Source organism: Scylla paramamosain, chromosome 9, assembly GCF_035594125.1.
Source record: "Scylla paramamosain isolate STU-SP2022 chromosome 9, ASM3559412v1, whole genome shotgun sequence".
In the NCBI taxonomy this organism is placed as follows: Eukaryota; Metazoa; Arthropoda; class Malacostraca; order Decapoda; family Portunidae; genus Scylla; species Scylla paramamosain.
Window position 1 is genome coordinate 11,395,352 of NC_087159.1, and position 16,228 is coordinate 11,411,579.

The following is a 16,228-nucleotide window of genomic DNA, read 5'->3' on the forward strand; positions in this document are numbered from 1 at the left end:
ATGAAGCCTTTCTAATGTGTGTGTGTGTGTGTGTGTGTGTGTTTTCATGTAATTTAAATTTTCATCACACCAAAATACATACAAGAGTGCACTTGGAGCAGACTTTATTAGTGGCAGAGAGTAATACCAAAATACTGCATCATATACTTGAACAGGATGCACAAAGACTCACCCTTCAGTGTACTCGGCAGAAAGCAGTCCCAAGTAGCTTTCCCACTTGTTCCCGATCACCTTGCCACAGGTGAAGCAGCGGATGGGTATGATCATCTGAAATGAGAGAGAGAGAGAGAGAGAGAGAGAGAGAGAGAGAGAGAGAGAGAGAGAGAGAGAGAGAGAGAGAGAGAGAGAGAATAATAGGATAACACTAAAATTAATACGGAAATAACATTAGGGTTTTCATTCAATGGTTTGGATAGATTTGGAGTAAGTTAGTCTGATTTAGATTATGCTTAGATTATCAGTTCTTTAATTTCACTATCCCTTCATTCATTTTTTTTTTAACAAAAAAAGACTATGTAGGATTTTTGCAAAAAAAAATAAAAAAATAAAAAAATAATATATATATATATATATATATATATATATATATATATATATATATATATATATATATATATATATATATATACCTGTCTCAATGCAAAAGAAACCACTGTTTTGAGTGGAGTACTTGGGTCACTTAGGTTTGGTTAAGTTAGGTTTAGTTATGTCTGCTTGGGTTTTGTTAGTTTGATTAGATTGGGTTTAGTTAAGCCCCATTTTTTTGTTCAGTGTTATGCGTGCGGTCGAAACATTTTTCAGGTAGATTTTGGTGCTTTTTGGGCTGCTTGTCTTCGTCGCAAATCAATGGTTTACGTGTGTTTGTGTGCGTGTGTTGAGGTAGTATAAAAAAAATGATTTGCGGCAGATACGGTTACTAGATTCACTCAAGGAACAACAAAACCTACCAGAAAAATGTAGTTTCATCCAAAGATGCTCGACGGGTGCACTACTATAAATTTACCGAAACAAATAGTCTCCAAATTAGTAAGCTAAGGTTTATTATCATAATAACCTGAAAGACCGAGGGTATGCTTACCTCGTCGGTGTGAGAGTAACGTGTAGGCCACAAAAGCTGGAGCCAAGCAGCCACACGTGCTTCTTTGCCTTGTCCTTGTGTTATGCTGCGTCGAGTGACGACTGCAGCGTTGCCAGATTGTTTTGGCCATATTATCGTACTACACAGGTTGAAATTATTGTACTTCTGGTAAAATTATCGTACATATGTAATTATTCCAAATATTATGCAAAACTGCCACTTTCCAAATACAGCAGAATTTATGTTATATATATATATATATATATATATATATATATATATATATATATATATATATATATATATATATAGAGAGAGAGAGAGAGAGAGAGAGAGAGAGAGAGAGAGAGAGAGAGAGAGACTCCGCCAGTAATTTCTTCATTGTTACTCGTTCACAGACGGCAAGTTCTGTGACTCCCTCCCTCTCCCTCTCCCTCGCCCTCACAAGATGTTGGTGCAGATAGAAAAAAGTCCACACCCTCACAAACACTGCTACACCCCCTGAAACACTACCACAACCTGCCAAACACTACCACACCCTCCCAAAGACCCCAAAACACCCAAACAGACCTTAAACTTTTGCTACGTTCCTTCTTGACCATCGACAAACAGACATACACAGCACTGCCAAGACGTCTGCATATGTTCTATTCCCAGGCCTACACCCGCTCACTGGGGGAGGCGGCACAGGTGAGGGCTGACAGCGCACTGCAAACATGTTCTTTTAAATCCTCCTCCCCATCTCACTGCAGGATTAGGTTGGGTTAGGTTAAGTTAGGTAAAGGTTAGGTGAGGTTAGGTTAGGGATGATTTAACATAGCGAAATAAAGAAAGAAAGAAAGATGAAGAAAAGGAAGGAAAAGAGAATGAAATGAAAGAATAAATTAATTAGGTGTTTTATTTACTTTTAATTAACGTCTATAATGTTTAAAGAATATGTGAGTGAATTTAAAACAAGACAACTGAAAATTAAAGAAAAAATCTGCATCACACACTCTCTCTCTCTCTCTCTCTCTCTCTCTCTCTCTCTCTCTCTCTCTCTCTCTCTAAGGAAACAAAAATTTTATAAACACAACAACAACAACAACAACAACAACTACTACTACTACTACTACTACTACTACAACTACTCACCCTGGAGTAGGCTGGGGTGTGGGGTGAGGCAGGTAAACTGAGTTGATTTAATGTTTTTTGTCGTCTTTTTTTTTATTGTTTGTTATGTGCTTATGTTTAATTTACATTTTATCACCATCTATACACTAAAAGACAGAGGAACACACACACACACACACACACACACACACACACACACACACACACACACACACACACACACACACACTCCATCACCATATGTGTAATGAAAGAAAGGGCAACACACACACACTGCATCACCATCTGTACAACGAAAGATAAGGCAACACACACACACACACACACACACACACACACACACACACACACACACACACACACTGCATAAGCATATGTACAACGAAAGACAAGGCAACACACACACACACACACACACACACACTGCATAAGCATCTGTACAACGAAAGATAACACACACACACACACACACACACACACACACACACACACACACACACACACACACACACTGCATAAGCATATGTACAACGAAAGACAAGGCAATACACACACACACACACACACACACACACACACACACACACACACACACACACACACACTGCATCACCATCTGTACAACGAAAGATAAGGCAACACACACACACACACACACACACTGCATAACAATCTGTACAACGAAAGACAAAGCAACATACACTGCATCACCATCTGTACAACGAAAAATAAGGCAACACACACACACACACACACACACACACACACACACACATACACACACACACACCTTGAAATACCTTGGAAAAAACACTGAATATTTACTGGGAGGGACTGGAAGGGAGTTAGGGAAGGTACCACTCTGATAACGTCACGGCTCGGGGGGGGGCTTGTGACGTCACGGCTGGGGGTTGATGACGTCACAGCGACTGTTATTTACGTACGTACGTATTTCATTTTGAAAATGACCCCTCTAAAAAACGCAGCTAGACAGGAATGCTTTATAAATTCAGACTTGCCACACATTTTAACTAATGCCACAAATAACAACACATTTCAAAACGCAGTAGTATTAAAGATATTTAAAAAGAAGTATCTGGAAACTGTTGGAACCTTCACCCCATTTAAAATCGTTCAAATGTCCACCCATTCTGGCTTAAACATAACGGAAAACACTTTAAAAAATCTGAACTATTTTCTAAAACCATTTAAAGTGAGCTACAACCACAAATAAAAAAATTTACCGAAAAAAAATTCAATATTATTAGAAGTTGAACACGAATAAAAACAAGTGTACGGTGCACGCATTTCACTGAGCGGGACGGCAACACACTTAAAAAAATACCAACTATTTTTCAAAACCAATAAGAACCTAGTACAGGCTGAAATGAAAAATTTACTTTTGGGACCGTAAAAAAATACGCCGAAAACGGCCCTCTTATTTACACAAAAACAACGCCAAAATCACCACTTTTCACGCAACACACGCGCTCAAATAACTTAAAAAACAACGAAATATTTTTACAAACCATAAAATCTTAGCTACAAGCCGAAATAAAATACCTAGGAAATAAAAAAAAAATATTGGAACCGGAGGGGGCTGGGGAGCCTTATTCAAGATGGCGGTGGGGGGCCAGAGGAGGGGACGACCAACCCTTCTCACTCATTTAAACCCTCGCCAAACTTAAACTAAGTAATGGCAGGTATATCTAACGAGCGGATATTAAAGCTTGGTCATGTGGCTCCGCTTTGCGCCAGTATTGGTTTAAAACACTCACAGATAAGATAAGTAATGGCTGAAAAATAGAGACGACCCAGATTGTTTACATTTTCATTAAGTTAAATTTTACGGTTTTTAGCGACGAGACGAGGCTGGCACAGGGATATATTGTGCTGGAGGTTAGGTGAGATGCGTTAAAATGAGTTAAAACCGTGGATTGTTCAGTTATTCATTAAAAAGTTACGTTAAGTTACCTAAATTTATTCTAACACTTCCTGACCTTACCTTCCCTGTGGTGGTGATCTAACTTCCTGCGTCCTCGTCACTATGGCTGGCTGTCTAGCACCTTCTCACAGCCAAACTTTTCTTTATTTTGCTTGTTTTCACCCACTGCTGCCTTCGGGTGTCCACTGTTAGAGCCCATGCCTTCCTCATTACCAACTAAAGAAGGTTTAACTCATGGGTAAGCCTTGGCAGCCACTGTGTAGGCGTGGTTACACACAAAAAAAAAAAAAAAAAAAAACACATTCTGTCAGGCTGGGAGTTGAAACAGACGCGTACCAGTAACACCCATAGACGCGACACACTGACTGGTTAATTTGTCAGACTGACGAGTCTGTGTTGACTTCAGTTGTAAGACTTCTTTATATTGACACTCCCTGATACCACTCACGCGCGTTACTCACGTCTCTGATATTTCTTGACCGATATATATATATATATATATATATATATATATATATATATATATATATATATATATATATATATATATATATATATATATATATATATATATATATATATATATATATATATATATATATATATATATATATATATATATATATATATATATATATATATATATGTGTGTGTGTGTGTGTGTGTGTGTGTGTGTGTGTGTGTGTGTGTGTGTGTGTGTGTGAAGTAAAATAAATGTGGAAGGCGTATTTCTTCTCCGTTAAATATTTCTTCCGTATTTTTTATCTGACAAAATTATGTACGCTTGTTTTTACTTTTTTTTTTATTTTCTAAATTTTCTGATAGGTTAAGGATGCAAGTTATGATGTTTTTCAGATGGCTGCTGTATTTTTTCTCTCTCTTCATTGGAAACCTAGAGAAACATATCAAACTATTACCAGCATCATGAAAACATCCTGAAATTCAGTAACATCCACAAAAGAGTCTGTCAAAGTATCACTGGCATTATGAAAACGCTCTGTAAACCCTTAATAAAATCATGAACCTGTCAATCTTTCACTAGCATCAAATGGAAACATTCAGAAAATCCTTACACAAGAAGCTGTCAAACCATTTATAAAGTCACTAAAGAGACTCTTGAACAAGCTCAAACTCCATGAAAACCTTAAATAGAACCTGTCAGAAGTACCTCAGATAATACTGTGAAACTTTTGAGGGTGTCGTTCATGGTTAATAGACTTTTCTCCTGATTCTTGTTCTTCCTTTATGTTCTTTGGTGCATATGTAAGAGGCAGACGACGCTCAACATGGCGGCATGCAGGGTGCTACGTTTGCTGGCCACGCCGGGTAAGCTCTCCATTTCCTTAATATCGGCAAATTTTTATGACATGTGAAGGGATATTGCATGCACTGGCTGTGGGTGTCTGGTGGAGGCGGTGGGAGTGGCAGTGGGGAGTAGTGGTGGGGGTCATGGGTGGTTTTGTAATGCTGTGCCGGCTGTCTCAGATCACTCCTCTCTGTGTTTACTTCTTACTGCTTCTCTTTCTCTTGCTTCCCTTCATGCTCTCTCTCCTTCGGGGTTTCTGCAAGTGGTGCCTGGTTCTTAACTACCTTTTATTTACTCCATGATTTATTTCGTTATCTTTTTCCTTTCAAAATTCCTCCCAGGACTGATTCCTCTTTGCCTCTCAGTTTCCTGCTCTCCTTTCTTCATCTGATTTTTCTCAGGCTTTATTTTGCTAATACAAGTCACCTTTATGCTAATTTAGAGGATCTTAAAGTGGATTGATGCTGCACAGACCATCACGTTTTGATGGAGGGGAGCCTGTTAAACATGAAGAGAGAGAGAAAATAGTAAATAAAAAGCCTAAGTAGTAAATATAACAGTTTAGGCAAATTTTTTTTCATTTATAACCATATTATATATATATATATATATATATATATATATATATATATATATATATATATATATATATATATATATATATATATATATATATATATATATATATATATATATAATGTGCCTTGCAATGTGTTCAGGGTTGTCACTGAGTGTGCCTGCACTGCATGGCCACACCAGGAGCCTTGTGCAGCGGGCCAGACTCCTGCCTGCCACCGTTCAGGTCCGCAACTATGCAGAGAAGAAAGTGTTCCAGCGAGATAAGCCTCACTGCAACATTGGTACAATTGGGCATGTTGACCATGGCAAAACAACTCTTACTGCTGCTATTACAAAAGGTAAGCTGTGAATTTGGTATAAGAACCTCATATCATTGTGAAAGGCTGTGAAGCTTATCTTCATTCAGCACAAGTTGACGTTTTGTTTACTCGTGACTTTTTTTTTTCAGTTCTTTCTGAGAAAGAATTAGCGCTTGCCAAGAGGTATGATGAGATCGACAATGCTCCGCAAGAGAAGGCACGAGGCATTACCATTAATGTGGCTCACATTGAGTACAGCACAGAGAACAGACACTATGGCCACACGGACTGCCCTGGACACGCTGATTACATCAAGGCAAGCTGCTGTTGGTTTTATGTTTGGATTCTTTTACTAGAAGAAATTATTATTATTTACTAATAAAATGTAATGAATGTTGATTTGGAATTTAAGAATTTACCAAGGTTATTAATAACAATAATGATAAGTGATTATGAATATGCCATCTAGATATATAGTTAGAAATAGGTGGATCAAGATCAAAATGACATAAGAAAATGCAGGAAATGTAATGCTTTATAATAGTATATCAGAAAATTGCAACTTGAAACCAGGAAAGCTAAAAAGAAAACAATAATGATAAAGATAATAGTAATAATCTATCTATATAGCAGGTTGGTTGTCCCACATGAAGTAGCCCAGACAAAGTACCATACACTCATACATGTGTTATACACTCTCTTAGCCCTGTGGGTCCCTGTTGGAAAGAGAATAGTCTCATGGAGCACTGTACTTCACCACAGGAACTTAGGCATAGCACTGCTGGCCATACACTTCCATAGCAAAGCCTGATAGCATACATGGGTTTACCTCTGCCCATCATAATGAGACCATTTCATACCTTGCATCAACTGTAATCTTTAGATCAAAGTAGATGCAAGGTACTTCCTATGAAGTGCTGCACACCTTAACTGATGTGATACAGCAATGGGCTCTGCCATGTAGTCCCACATCCCCTCCCATGCATTGATGAGACTGCATCATTTTCATGCACTCATCACTGTCATTCTCCATTTACCTCTATCATTTACAATTATTTTTGTTTGCAGCACAGCCATTCCTCTTTCATTCAGTGTTCTCTTTGCACAGTTCATCCTCTCCAGCTGTGGCCTTTTTCTTAATCTTTTCCTGTCTGCATCCGAATGCATTCTTCTCTTTACTAGTTTACTGTTCTCCATTCTCTCCACATGCCCAAACCATCTTGACACACTGATCTGTGAGTCCAGCCAACTCTCTCAAAATGTCATTTCTTCTTACCTCCTCATCTTTTATCCTGTTCCTTCATGTTACTCCACACATACTCTTCAGACGCTTTTGTTTCCATTATGTTCAATCATTTCTTCTCCACTCCTATGTTCTATGGTTCTGTGCTGTACAACACAGTGGGCACCAGTATTTCCTCATATAACCCTCTCTTTACACTCATAATCAGTGTCTGTGTTTAAGGATCTTTTTCAGTCCATCATGTACTGTTCCTGCTTTACATTGCCCTTCACCTATGTCTCAACTCTTCTGTTCACTGTAAATGTTGATCCCAAATACTTCAAACAGTCCATGTTTTCCAGCTCCTCTCCATTCATTCTCACATCCATTCTTTCACCAGCTATCTCTCTCAAGCATTTCATTGCTTTATGTTTACTGACTTTCCATTTCAGTTTTCTCCTCCTACAAACATGCCCAAACTCCTTTATCAGTCTTTTTTAATTTCCTGTCTCAGGCAGCTACCAAAGCTGTATTAGTAAATAGTAGTTGACACAGATCCCATACCCTTTCTTACCCACCGATCAGACTCATGGCTGCCTAAAACCCTAATACAGTGGAACCTCGGTTCTAGAACTTAATTTGTTCCTGAATGCTCAAAATCTGAAATATTTGAAAAATAAAGCTATTTTCCTCATTGGAATCAATGTAAAATGGATTAATCTGTTCCCAGACACCAGTTCCCAGACACCAGTTAGTCATAAGCTGCTAAGACCCTGTCTTAGCAGCTTATGACAGATGCTCCCACAGCTAAGATGGCTTTACATCATCTCCAGTTCACAAATTACTTATCCAGAAAGGATACATTGAATGAACTCAGTGACACAGAACTCATCAGAAGATACTGTTTAGACCATGCAGGTATTCTCTTTGTCACCGATCTAGTGAGAGAAGCCTTACAGAAGGGCACACTTACTTACTGCCAAAATGAAGGTGATCATAACACTTAGACATCTTGCTGCTGGGAAAAGCTACTGGAAAAATGGAGTTGTGCAGTAGCGATGGTGTTGTGGGTCATCGCTCAGGATTACTCCTGAGTGCTGAAAACTGTTTGTTTACATTGAGGCTTTTCAGCGGGTCACATTTACCTTATTTCAAAGATTGAATTACTGTCTTACACTCTGAGTCTTTCCTCCAAATATATAAAAATGAAGTAAATATTTATAGAAACCATAAATTAGTAATAAACAGCAGCTTTTGCTGTCTTTTAATATTTGAAATCAAGTAACTTTGTTCTAGAACCGAATTATGGTAAGACAACTGAAGCAATAATGATTTCAAAATTTTATTTGAAAACCAGTTTGTTTGAAAAGGGAGGCATTCAACAACTGAGGTTCAACTGTATTCACTTCTTTTACTGCCCTATATATATACAAATTTAACAGACACAGCAATATAACAAATCTGATGCAAATCTACTCTTGACTGGGAAGAACTCTCACCATCAACAATTCTCTCACATGTCCTGTTATTTACATTGAAGCTCCTCACTCCTTTCAGCAACCTCCCTCCAATGCTGTGTACTTTCAGAATATCCTCTAATCCTTTCCTGTCGGGTTTTATCATTTGCTTTCTCCAAATCCATGAATGCCAAAAAAACTTCCTTCCCTTTCCCTAAGAACTATTCACACAACTGTCTTGCTGCAAAAATCTGGTCTACACAACCTCTTCTTTCTCTCTAAACCCTCCCTGTTCCTCTTGGATGGCATTTTTTGTTTCTTCTCTTATCCTCCTTATCAGTACCCTGCCATACACCTTTCCTACCACACTCGGCAAAACTTTTATATCTATAGTTACAGTATTCCTGTTTAATAATCTATCTAATCCCATACAGGCTGGCCCAGACAAAGCATCACACACTCATACACTCATCATTCACACTCAGTAGTCCTGTTGGTCCTTGGTAGAAAGGGATTTTGATAATAATAATGATAATGATGGTAAAATTAACTTAGTGTACGAGTAATTACAACACTGTAGATATGTGTGTGTGATAGTTTTGTTCAGCTAAGTTTAAAAAATTCATACTTGTCCGGCAGCAAATAGTGTGGCTAATAGTTTTATTCAGCTAAGTTTGAAAAATTCATATTTGTCTAGCAGCAAACAGTGTGGCACACTGGGTTTTTAACATTTATTTTCACTTTAAACAGAACATGATAATTGGCACGTCTCAAATGGATGGAGCGATTCTTGTTGTGGCTGCCACTGATGGTGTGATGCCTCAGACTAGGGAGCACCTTCTTCTGGCAAAGCAGATTGGCATTGAGAACATTGTTGTGTTTGTAAATAAGGTAAGTCAGAGAAAGAGAGAGAGAGTTAAATTCAAAATATAGTGATTTTGTGACTATATATGACTGAATTGATTTTAACCATATGATAATTCTAGGCATCCTTTCTAAAGTTAAGAAGTTAATACTTAGTGATTACTTAGGTCTTAGAACATAACATAATTGACAGTTTGGATCATTGTTTCTCAAAGCGGGCACTGTGGCTCCCTGGGCTGCTACACAGGTACTACAAGATTTTTATGAATTTTGTTTTTACTAGGTTGTCTCAGTTTATTACATCTGGGAATTAGCATTTGCTGAAGCCTGCTTATAATTGATCATCATTGTGTTTGTATATTTGGGCATGTACTATATGCTAATTTGACCTGAGTATGGATGATACTTTAGATTTTAAACCAATTCAGCCTGGTACAGTTGTATTAAAAAAACAAATTGGTGTGAGCAGTGTGGATGGTAAATAGGAGGTGAAGCAGAAAGGGTTGCATAAGTTCAGGGTGTCATCACGGAAGAAAGTTCGAGAACCACAGTTTTGGATGTGGATATTTATATTTATGGTGATACTAGTTTTCTGTATACTAGGTTAACATCATTACAAAGGGGAGAGCCAAGACAAAGTACCAACACTCTCCCATACCCATGGAATTGTCAGAATTAAATTGAAAACCATTGTATCCCCTGGGAGAGTACAGATCCTCAGTGGCCATCCTTGCATGTGAGTCAGGTGCCCAAACATATCCAGATGTCTCTACAACAAGGCCAGACAGTAGACTTTCCTCATCCCTGCTACACCATGGCAATAATAGGCTAATATTAATTTGCTTAATTACTTCCAGGTTGATGCTGCTGATGAGGAAATGGTTGAACTTGTTGAAATGGAGGTTCGAGAGTTGCTGACAGAAATGGGTTATGATGGTGACAATGTTCCTTTGATCAAGGGCTCTGCTTTGTGTGCAGTTGAAGAAAAAGATCCTGAATTAGGTAAATAAGTTATCATATCTTGATGAAGTACTATGTGAGTTTACTTTATGCAAGGAAAGCAAGTGAAGAATCTCTTCTTATTCTTTTTGAAAGTAGAAGATTCAGATGACATCTAAGCAAATGCATGGTATTAGAGTTGAACAGCCAACTGAACTGGTGAGTCAGTATTAGTGATGTATGTAGGATGATGTATATAGGACAAAAAGGTGGATCTTGAATATTGAAACTATTTGTAGTTTAGATGAATATGGAAACTCAGAGATAAGTGACGTCTTATGACCAACAGCTGTTGCTCTGTTGATTAGTCCACCACTGCAATACAGCTCATGCTTAATGTGCCAATCAGTACTAGTGTAGCAGCTTCTGAAGTACTTCATGCATCATGGAGTTTTCCATGCTAGTAAAAGAAATGAGTTTTGTCCCTATTTACTAAAGTTTCAGCTTGTTTATAGCTGTTCACTATTTGCTGGCAATCAAACACTTATGATTAGAACACATGGGGAGTCTTTAAAGAGATGAGGGAATTGGTGAAAGGAAAAAACTGTAAATATTGACCACCAAATTGATAAATGAATATTCTTATTTGTATTTTTCTCTTCCCACAGGAAAGAATGCTATTGAAGCACTAATGGCGGAAGTTGACAAACACATTCCAACTCCTCAGCGAGAGTTGGAGAAGCCTTTCATGCTGCCTGTTGAGAGTGTGTACTCCATAGCAGGTGAGTGGCACTAGTGTGGAGATGTGAAGGAGCTGTATCTCTTCTGCTTATTGTTTCATATGAAAGATAGTTGGTTTAAGATTTTTCTGCCTCTTCAATGTGAATCCATAGCCATCATTAGCCTACCTAGTGATAAGTGTGGCAAGAATTCTAGGTTCCTCAAAAAGTTATTATATATTGAAGAAATGTTCATGGTCTGCATTACCTCACTAAGAATATGTTCACATCAGATTCAACTCTTACTGCTAGATAAGGTTTGTTTGTTGTGTACAGTGATGCAGATGATTGTCCTTCCAGGATATGAAGTATATTTGGGCATTGACTCTTGTACTAGGTTGGTTATGAGATAAGGCTATTTGTAGAAATGACACTCTTTGTCACCAAGTATTCCATCCCCCCCTCTCTCTCTCTCTCTCTCTCTCTCTCTCTCTCTCTCTCTCTCTCTCTCTCTCTCTCTCTCTCTCTCTCTCTCTCTCTCTCTCTCTCTCTCTCTCTCTCTCTCTCTCTCTCTCTCTCTCTGCATAATAAAAGGGGTATTATTCATTTTGTATAGGTTCACGTTTGATAAGATTTTACATTATGATGTAAAATCATAATTTGAGGAGCCTGCCTGTCAATCTGTCTATATGCTTTGCTCTAAAAAAAAAATTATATATATATATATATATATATATATATATATATATATATATATATATATATATATATATATATATATATATATATATATACACATCATAAATAATTTTCTTCTTTCAATTGAAGTACATGTGAATGTGTTTCATATTGCATGGTGGCCAGAGAGAAATAACACATGGATTGATATGGTAAATACCGACTAAGCAACCTGACCCACCCTTGGTTTACTGACAATGGCAGACATCAACATTGCCTTGTGTTGTGGTATTTTATACAAAATCATTGCAATTATATAAAAGTTATTGATAAATTCATAGCTTTATATGGTCTTATTAGAGAAGCTAATATATACAAAGTAATTGAAATTACTAAAGGAGCACTAAATTGCTGATGTAAGACAGTGATGTATGGAAGGATTGATTTGGCAAAGCTGTGGGTGAGGGAGTTTTTGAAAAGGACCAGGGATGTGGGATTGGACTTAAAAAAAATTGGCCTAGCATTGCACTAAGCAATTTTCATTATTTTCAGTCCTGTAGAAGAGTTGGGGTTTTAGTGACTCCATTTCCACCTTTGACTCCTCAACTCTAACTCTGATTCCACATCCCTGAAAAGGGCAGTGCCCAAATCGATGCATATTTTGGAAAGTGTACAATGTGCTTGAAGAATAGTATGACTTGTGTTTTCTTCTTACTAAATGTTTAAAGAATTTTCAGCATATAACATTTAAGTAATGCTTTTTTAGTGGGTAAGCTGTGTTTGAATATCATCCCTATTAAAGTTTTCACCTATTGTTTTCACATATAGTTTCAGATGATGTATAAACAAAGTTGACCTAAGCATAAACATGTCAAATAATTTCAGGTCGTGGGACTGTGGTTGGTGGTCGGCTGGAAAGAGGAGTCATAAAGAAGGGGATGGAGTGTGAGTTCCTTGGGTTTGGAAAGAAGTTCAAGAGCACAGTAACAGGTGTTGAAATGTTCCACCAAACTTTAGAGGAGGCACAAGCTGGGGACCAGATGGCTGCCCTGGTGCGGGGCCTCAAGCGTGATGACGTCATCAAGGGCATGGTGAGACATCAGGCTTGTTTTTTATTGCACTCTTAGCAGAGCATTATATGTTCATCTGTTCTGAGACTTATTTCTTAAAATTTTTTTTAATACAGGATGATTTTGACAGAAGTGTTCATGTTTATTCATCTCATCCTTACATTTTAACTGTTATTCTAGCAGTTCAAATGTTCCTAACATCCTCATCATAATTTGTGCCAGTGTACTGAGGTACAGGCTCCTTATTTACAAGGTAAATCCTGCCATCAACTAGCAGGTCACTGAGCAATATGGTATTGTACTACTTCTGTCAAGCCTTCCACCCCACCTCTCTCTCTCTCTCTCTCTCTCTCTCTCTCTCTCTCTCTCTCTCTCTCTCTCTCTCTCTCTCTCTCTCTCTCTCTCTCTCTCTCTCTCTCTCTCTCTCTCTCTCTCTCTCTCTCTCTCTCTCTCTCTCTCTCTCTCTCTCTCTCTCTCTCCACACCAGTTGATATTGAAAAAGAAGTTATTATAAAAAGTCATGACACTTTTCTCTGAATATATCCATATCATCTTGTGCTATTCCTGAGTGTGATCATTGCATTACAGAATTCCATAATTCACTTATAAATGATGAATTCTACACTTTACAGATCATGTGCAAACCTGGAACTATGAAAGCTCACGACCATGTGGAGGGACAAGTTTATGTGCTGACGAAGGAGGAGGGAGGGAGGAGCAAACCCTTCACCTCCTACCTGAACATGCAGGTGTACAGCAAGACTTGGCGGGCTAGTGCTCAGATTATCATCCCTGAAAAGGAGATGGTGATGCCTGGGGAAGATGCCAGGTAAGTACCTGTATTTGTACATTATGTGCACATGTAAATTATCTGTTCTAGAAGTTTGACACACCTACATACACTCTCTCTCCCCTACCCAACCTTCAAAAACAGAAAGTCTATTTTTTCCTCCATGTATGTTCCTGTCCCCCCCCTCCCATCTCTCTCTCTCTCTCTCTCTCTCTCTCTCTCTCTCTCTCTCTCTCTCTCTCTCTCTCTCTCTCTCTCTCTCTCTCTCTCTCTCTCTCTCTCTCTCTCTCTCTCTCTCTCTCTCTCTCTCTCTCTCTCTCTCTCTCTCTCTCTCCAAATGAGAACAGTCAGTCACAAATGGATGTTCTCATGACAGGCTGGTGATACGCATGTTCAAGCCCATGGTGCTGGAAAAAGGCCAGCGCTTCACCCTGCGAGAGGGATCTGTCACCATTGGCACCGGAGTCTTTACTACCATCAACAAACCACTGAATGAGGAAGAAAAGACCATGCTGTTGGAAGGGAAGAAGTACAGAGAGAAGAAACTGAAAGCTGCAGGCAAATAAGTGATCAACAGTTTCATTGTTGCAGGATTTTACACATTACTTGTTGCTGTGCCAGAGAAGGACTCCTCTCATTTGGCTTGTTGTCTTTGTTTTCAATTATGGGAATTTCTTAGCATTGTGTTTGTGGCACTGGGCAACTAATACAACTATTCAGATGCTTTCTTGGAAGTTGAACTTGTACATACATTTTGACTTCAGTTTCTGCAAGACCATTGGTGTTTGAGTATGCTAAGAGCCTTCACTTTTGTTCCTTCTTCATCACTGAAATGTTTCACTCCCTGATCATCAGTTTCCTTCATTCACATTGCAGTTCATCTCATTTTGTCAGTTGATATTTTGTAATTCATCAGACTGGTATTCTTAATTCTGCTGATGAAATATTGTGTTTGTAGTTCTCAATTATCTCATTAATCATCAATAAGTGTAGTTTTTCTTATTTAATATACATAATGGAACTCCAGGTACTAAGTAACTAAACTACCTGAAAATAATGGAAAATAGAGTTCTACAGGAATAGTGTTTGCTTCTTGAGGAGAGTGATGGATATTATCTTGTGCCTGACAGGAAAAGTGGACACTGCCTGATGAAATGATTAAAGAACAGCATCTGCTTCAAATAAAAGCAGTAAGTTAATAATCATGACTTTCACAGAGTTTGTAAGTCAGCTCATCCAAGCTCATCCATACACTTGACAGATCTTTTCACTTACATGATGTAAGAATATTTTTGGCAAACATATTCATGTAAGTGGCTGTTTTTAGAGTAGTGAAGCACAGCCAGCTGAGTCTTGTATTGGTCATAGGAAATGTTAGAATGAGAAGATTGATGGCCACTTCATTTAAGTTTGTTTATCTCATGAATTTTTGTATCAGATCTTAGTATTTCATCCTTGTATGTTGATATGATAGAGGAGTTCCGCTTGGTAATTCAGAACATAAGGCATTATGTCAGATTGTAAAAAGAAATCTCATCACACTGTGTCACATATAGTGGCAGAAAAAAAATAGAATGGTGTAGTTATTTTCAGAAGTACTTGTAAAATCCTGACATGTTCTGTTGAATCCTCTTGTAATGTTATTTTTTTTATAAAAATTAAAATCAGTTGTTTGTAATAATTCTGTAAATAAAATAATTATGTTATGTACTTGTTTCTATGAAGACCAGTATTTGTTTGATGGTTATTGTGATGTCTCAAAAGAAAACTTATAAAATACACTAAATGTGCGTATGATTACTGATATGTCAAGGAGTGTATCTGCCTTGGGATACATCTATATATTATGGAAATATCATAAAGAAAGGATAAGTAAAAATATCAAATGCAGTATCAGGTGAATGTTTGCATGAGATCGTTTGGTGACATCGTTCCAGGGAGGCCTTGGAGAAAATATTGTGCATGGTTTCAAGGAGGGTAAATGATAATGTTGATAAAATGTTTTGGCTATAGTGTGTGCATTTTAAGGGAAAGCTATAAGAATTGTGTGCATTTTAGCTATAACATTACTTATGATTAACATCCTGAGCTAAATTTTATGTGGCTTTGATACCTTATACACATTTATTCAGTCTTTTTTTTTTGGGGGGGGGGTTGCTGATTAGACAT

The 16,228-nt window shown here is 37.8% G+C and overlaps 1 protein-coding gene and 1 long non-coding RNA gene across 3 annotated transcripts; one reads left to right on the top strand and one right to left on the bottom strand.

Moving 5' to 3' along the window:
• Positions 1–218: 218 nt before the first annotated feature.
• Positions 219–4,551, bottom strand: LOC135103607 (uncharacterized). Of its 2 annotated transcripts, none has more exons than XR_010270126.1 (4): positions 4,197–4,551; positions 1,649–1,824; positions 1,079–1,217; positions 219–267 (listed from the first exon to the last, which is right to left on the bottom strand). It is a non-coding gene; the product is annotated as an uncharacterized LOC135103607 (long non-coding RNA). The 2 variants fall into 2 exon arrangements; XR_010270125.1 differs by having other exon boundaries at positions 1,649–1,786; positions 4,197–4,546.
• A 761-nt stretch (positions 4,552–5,312) lies between these two features.
• Positions 5,313–15,765, top strand: LOC135103605 (elongation factor Tu, mitochondrial-like). The gene is made up of 9 exons (XM_064010079.1): positions 5,313–5,462; positions 6,162–6,359; positions 6,470–6,636; positions 9,750–9,890; positions 10,721–10,865; positions 11,471–11,584; positions 13,085–13,290; positions 13,902–14,098; positions 14,436–15,765. The coding sequence occupies exons 1-9, from the start codon at positions 5,423–5,425 to the stop codon at positions 14,623–14,625; spliced, it is 1,398 nt and encodes a 465-aa protein (XP_063866149.1). The 5' UTR covers positions 5,313–5,422; the 3' UTR covers positions 14,626–15,765.
• The last annotated feature ends 463 nt before the right edge of the window (positions 15,766–16,228 follow it).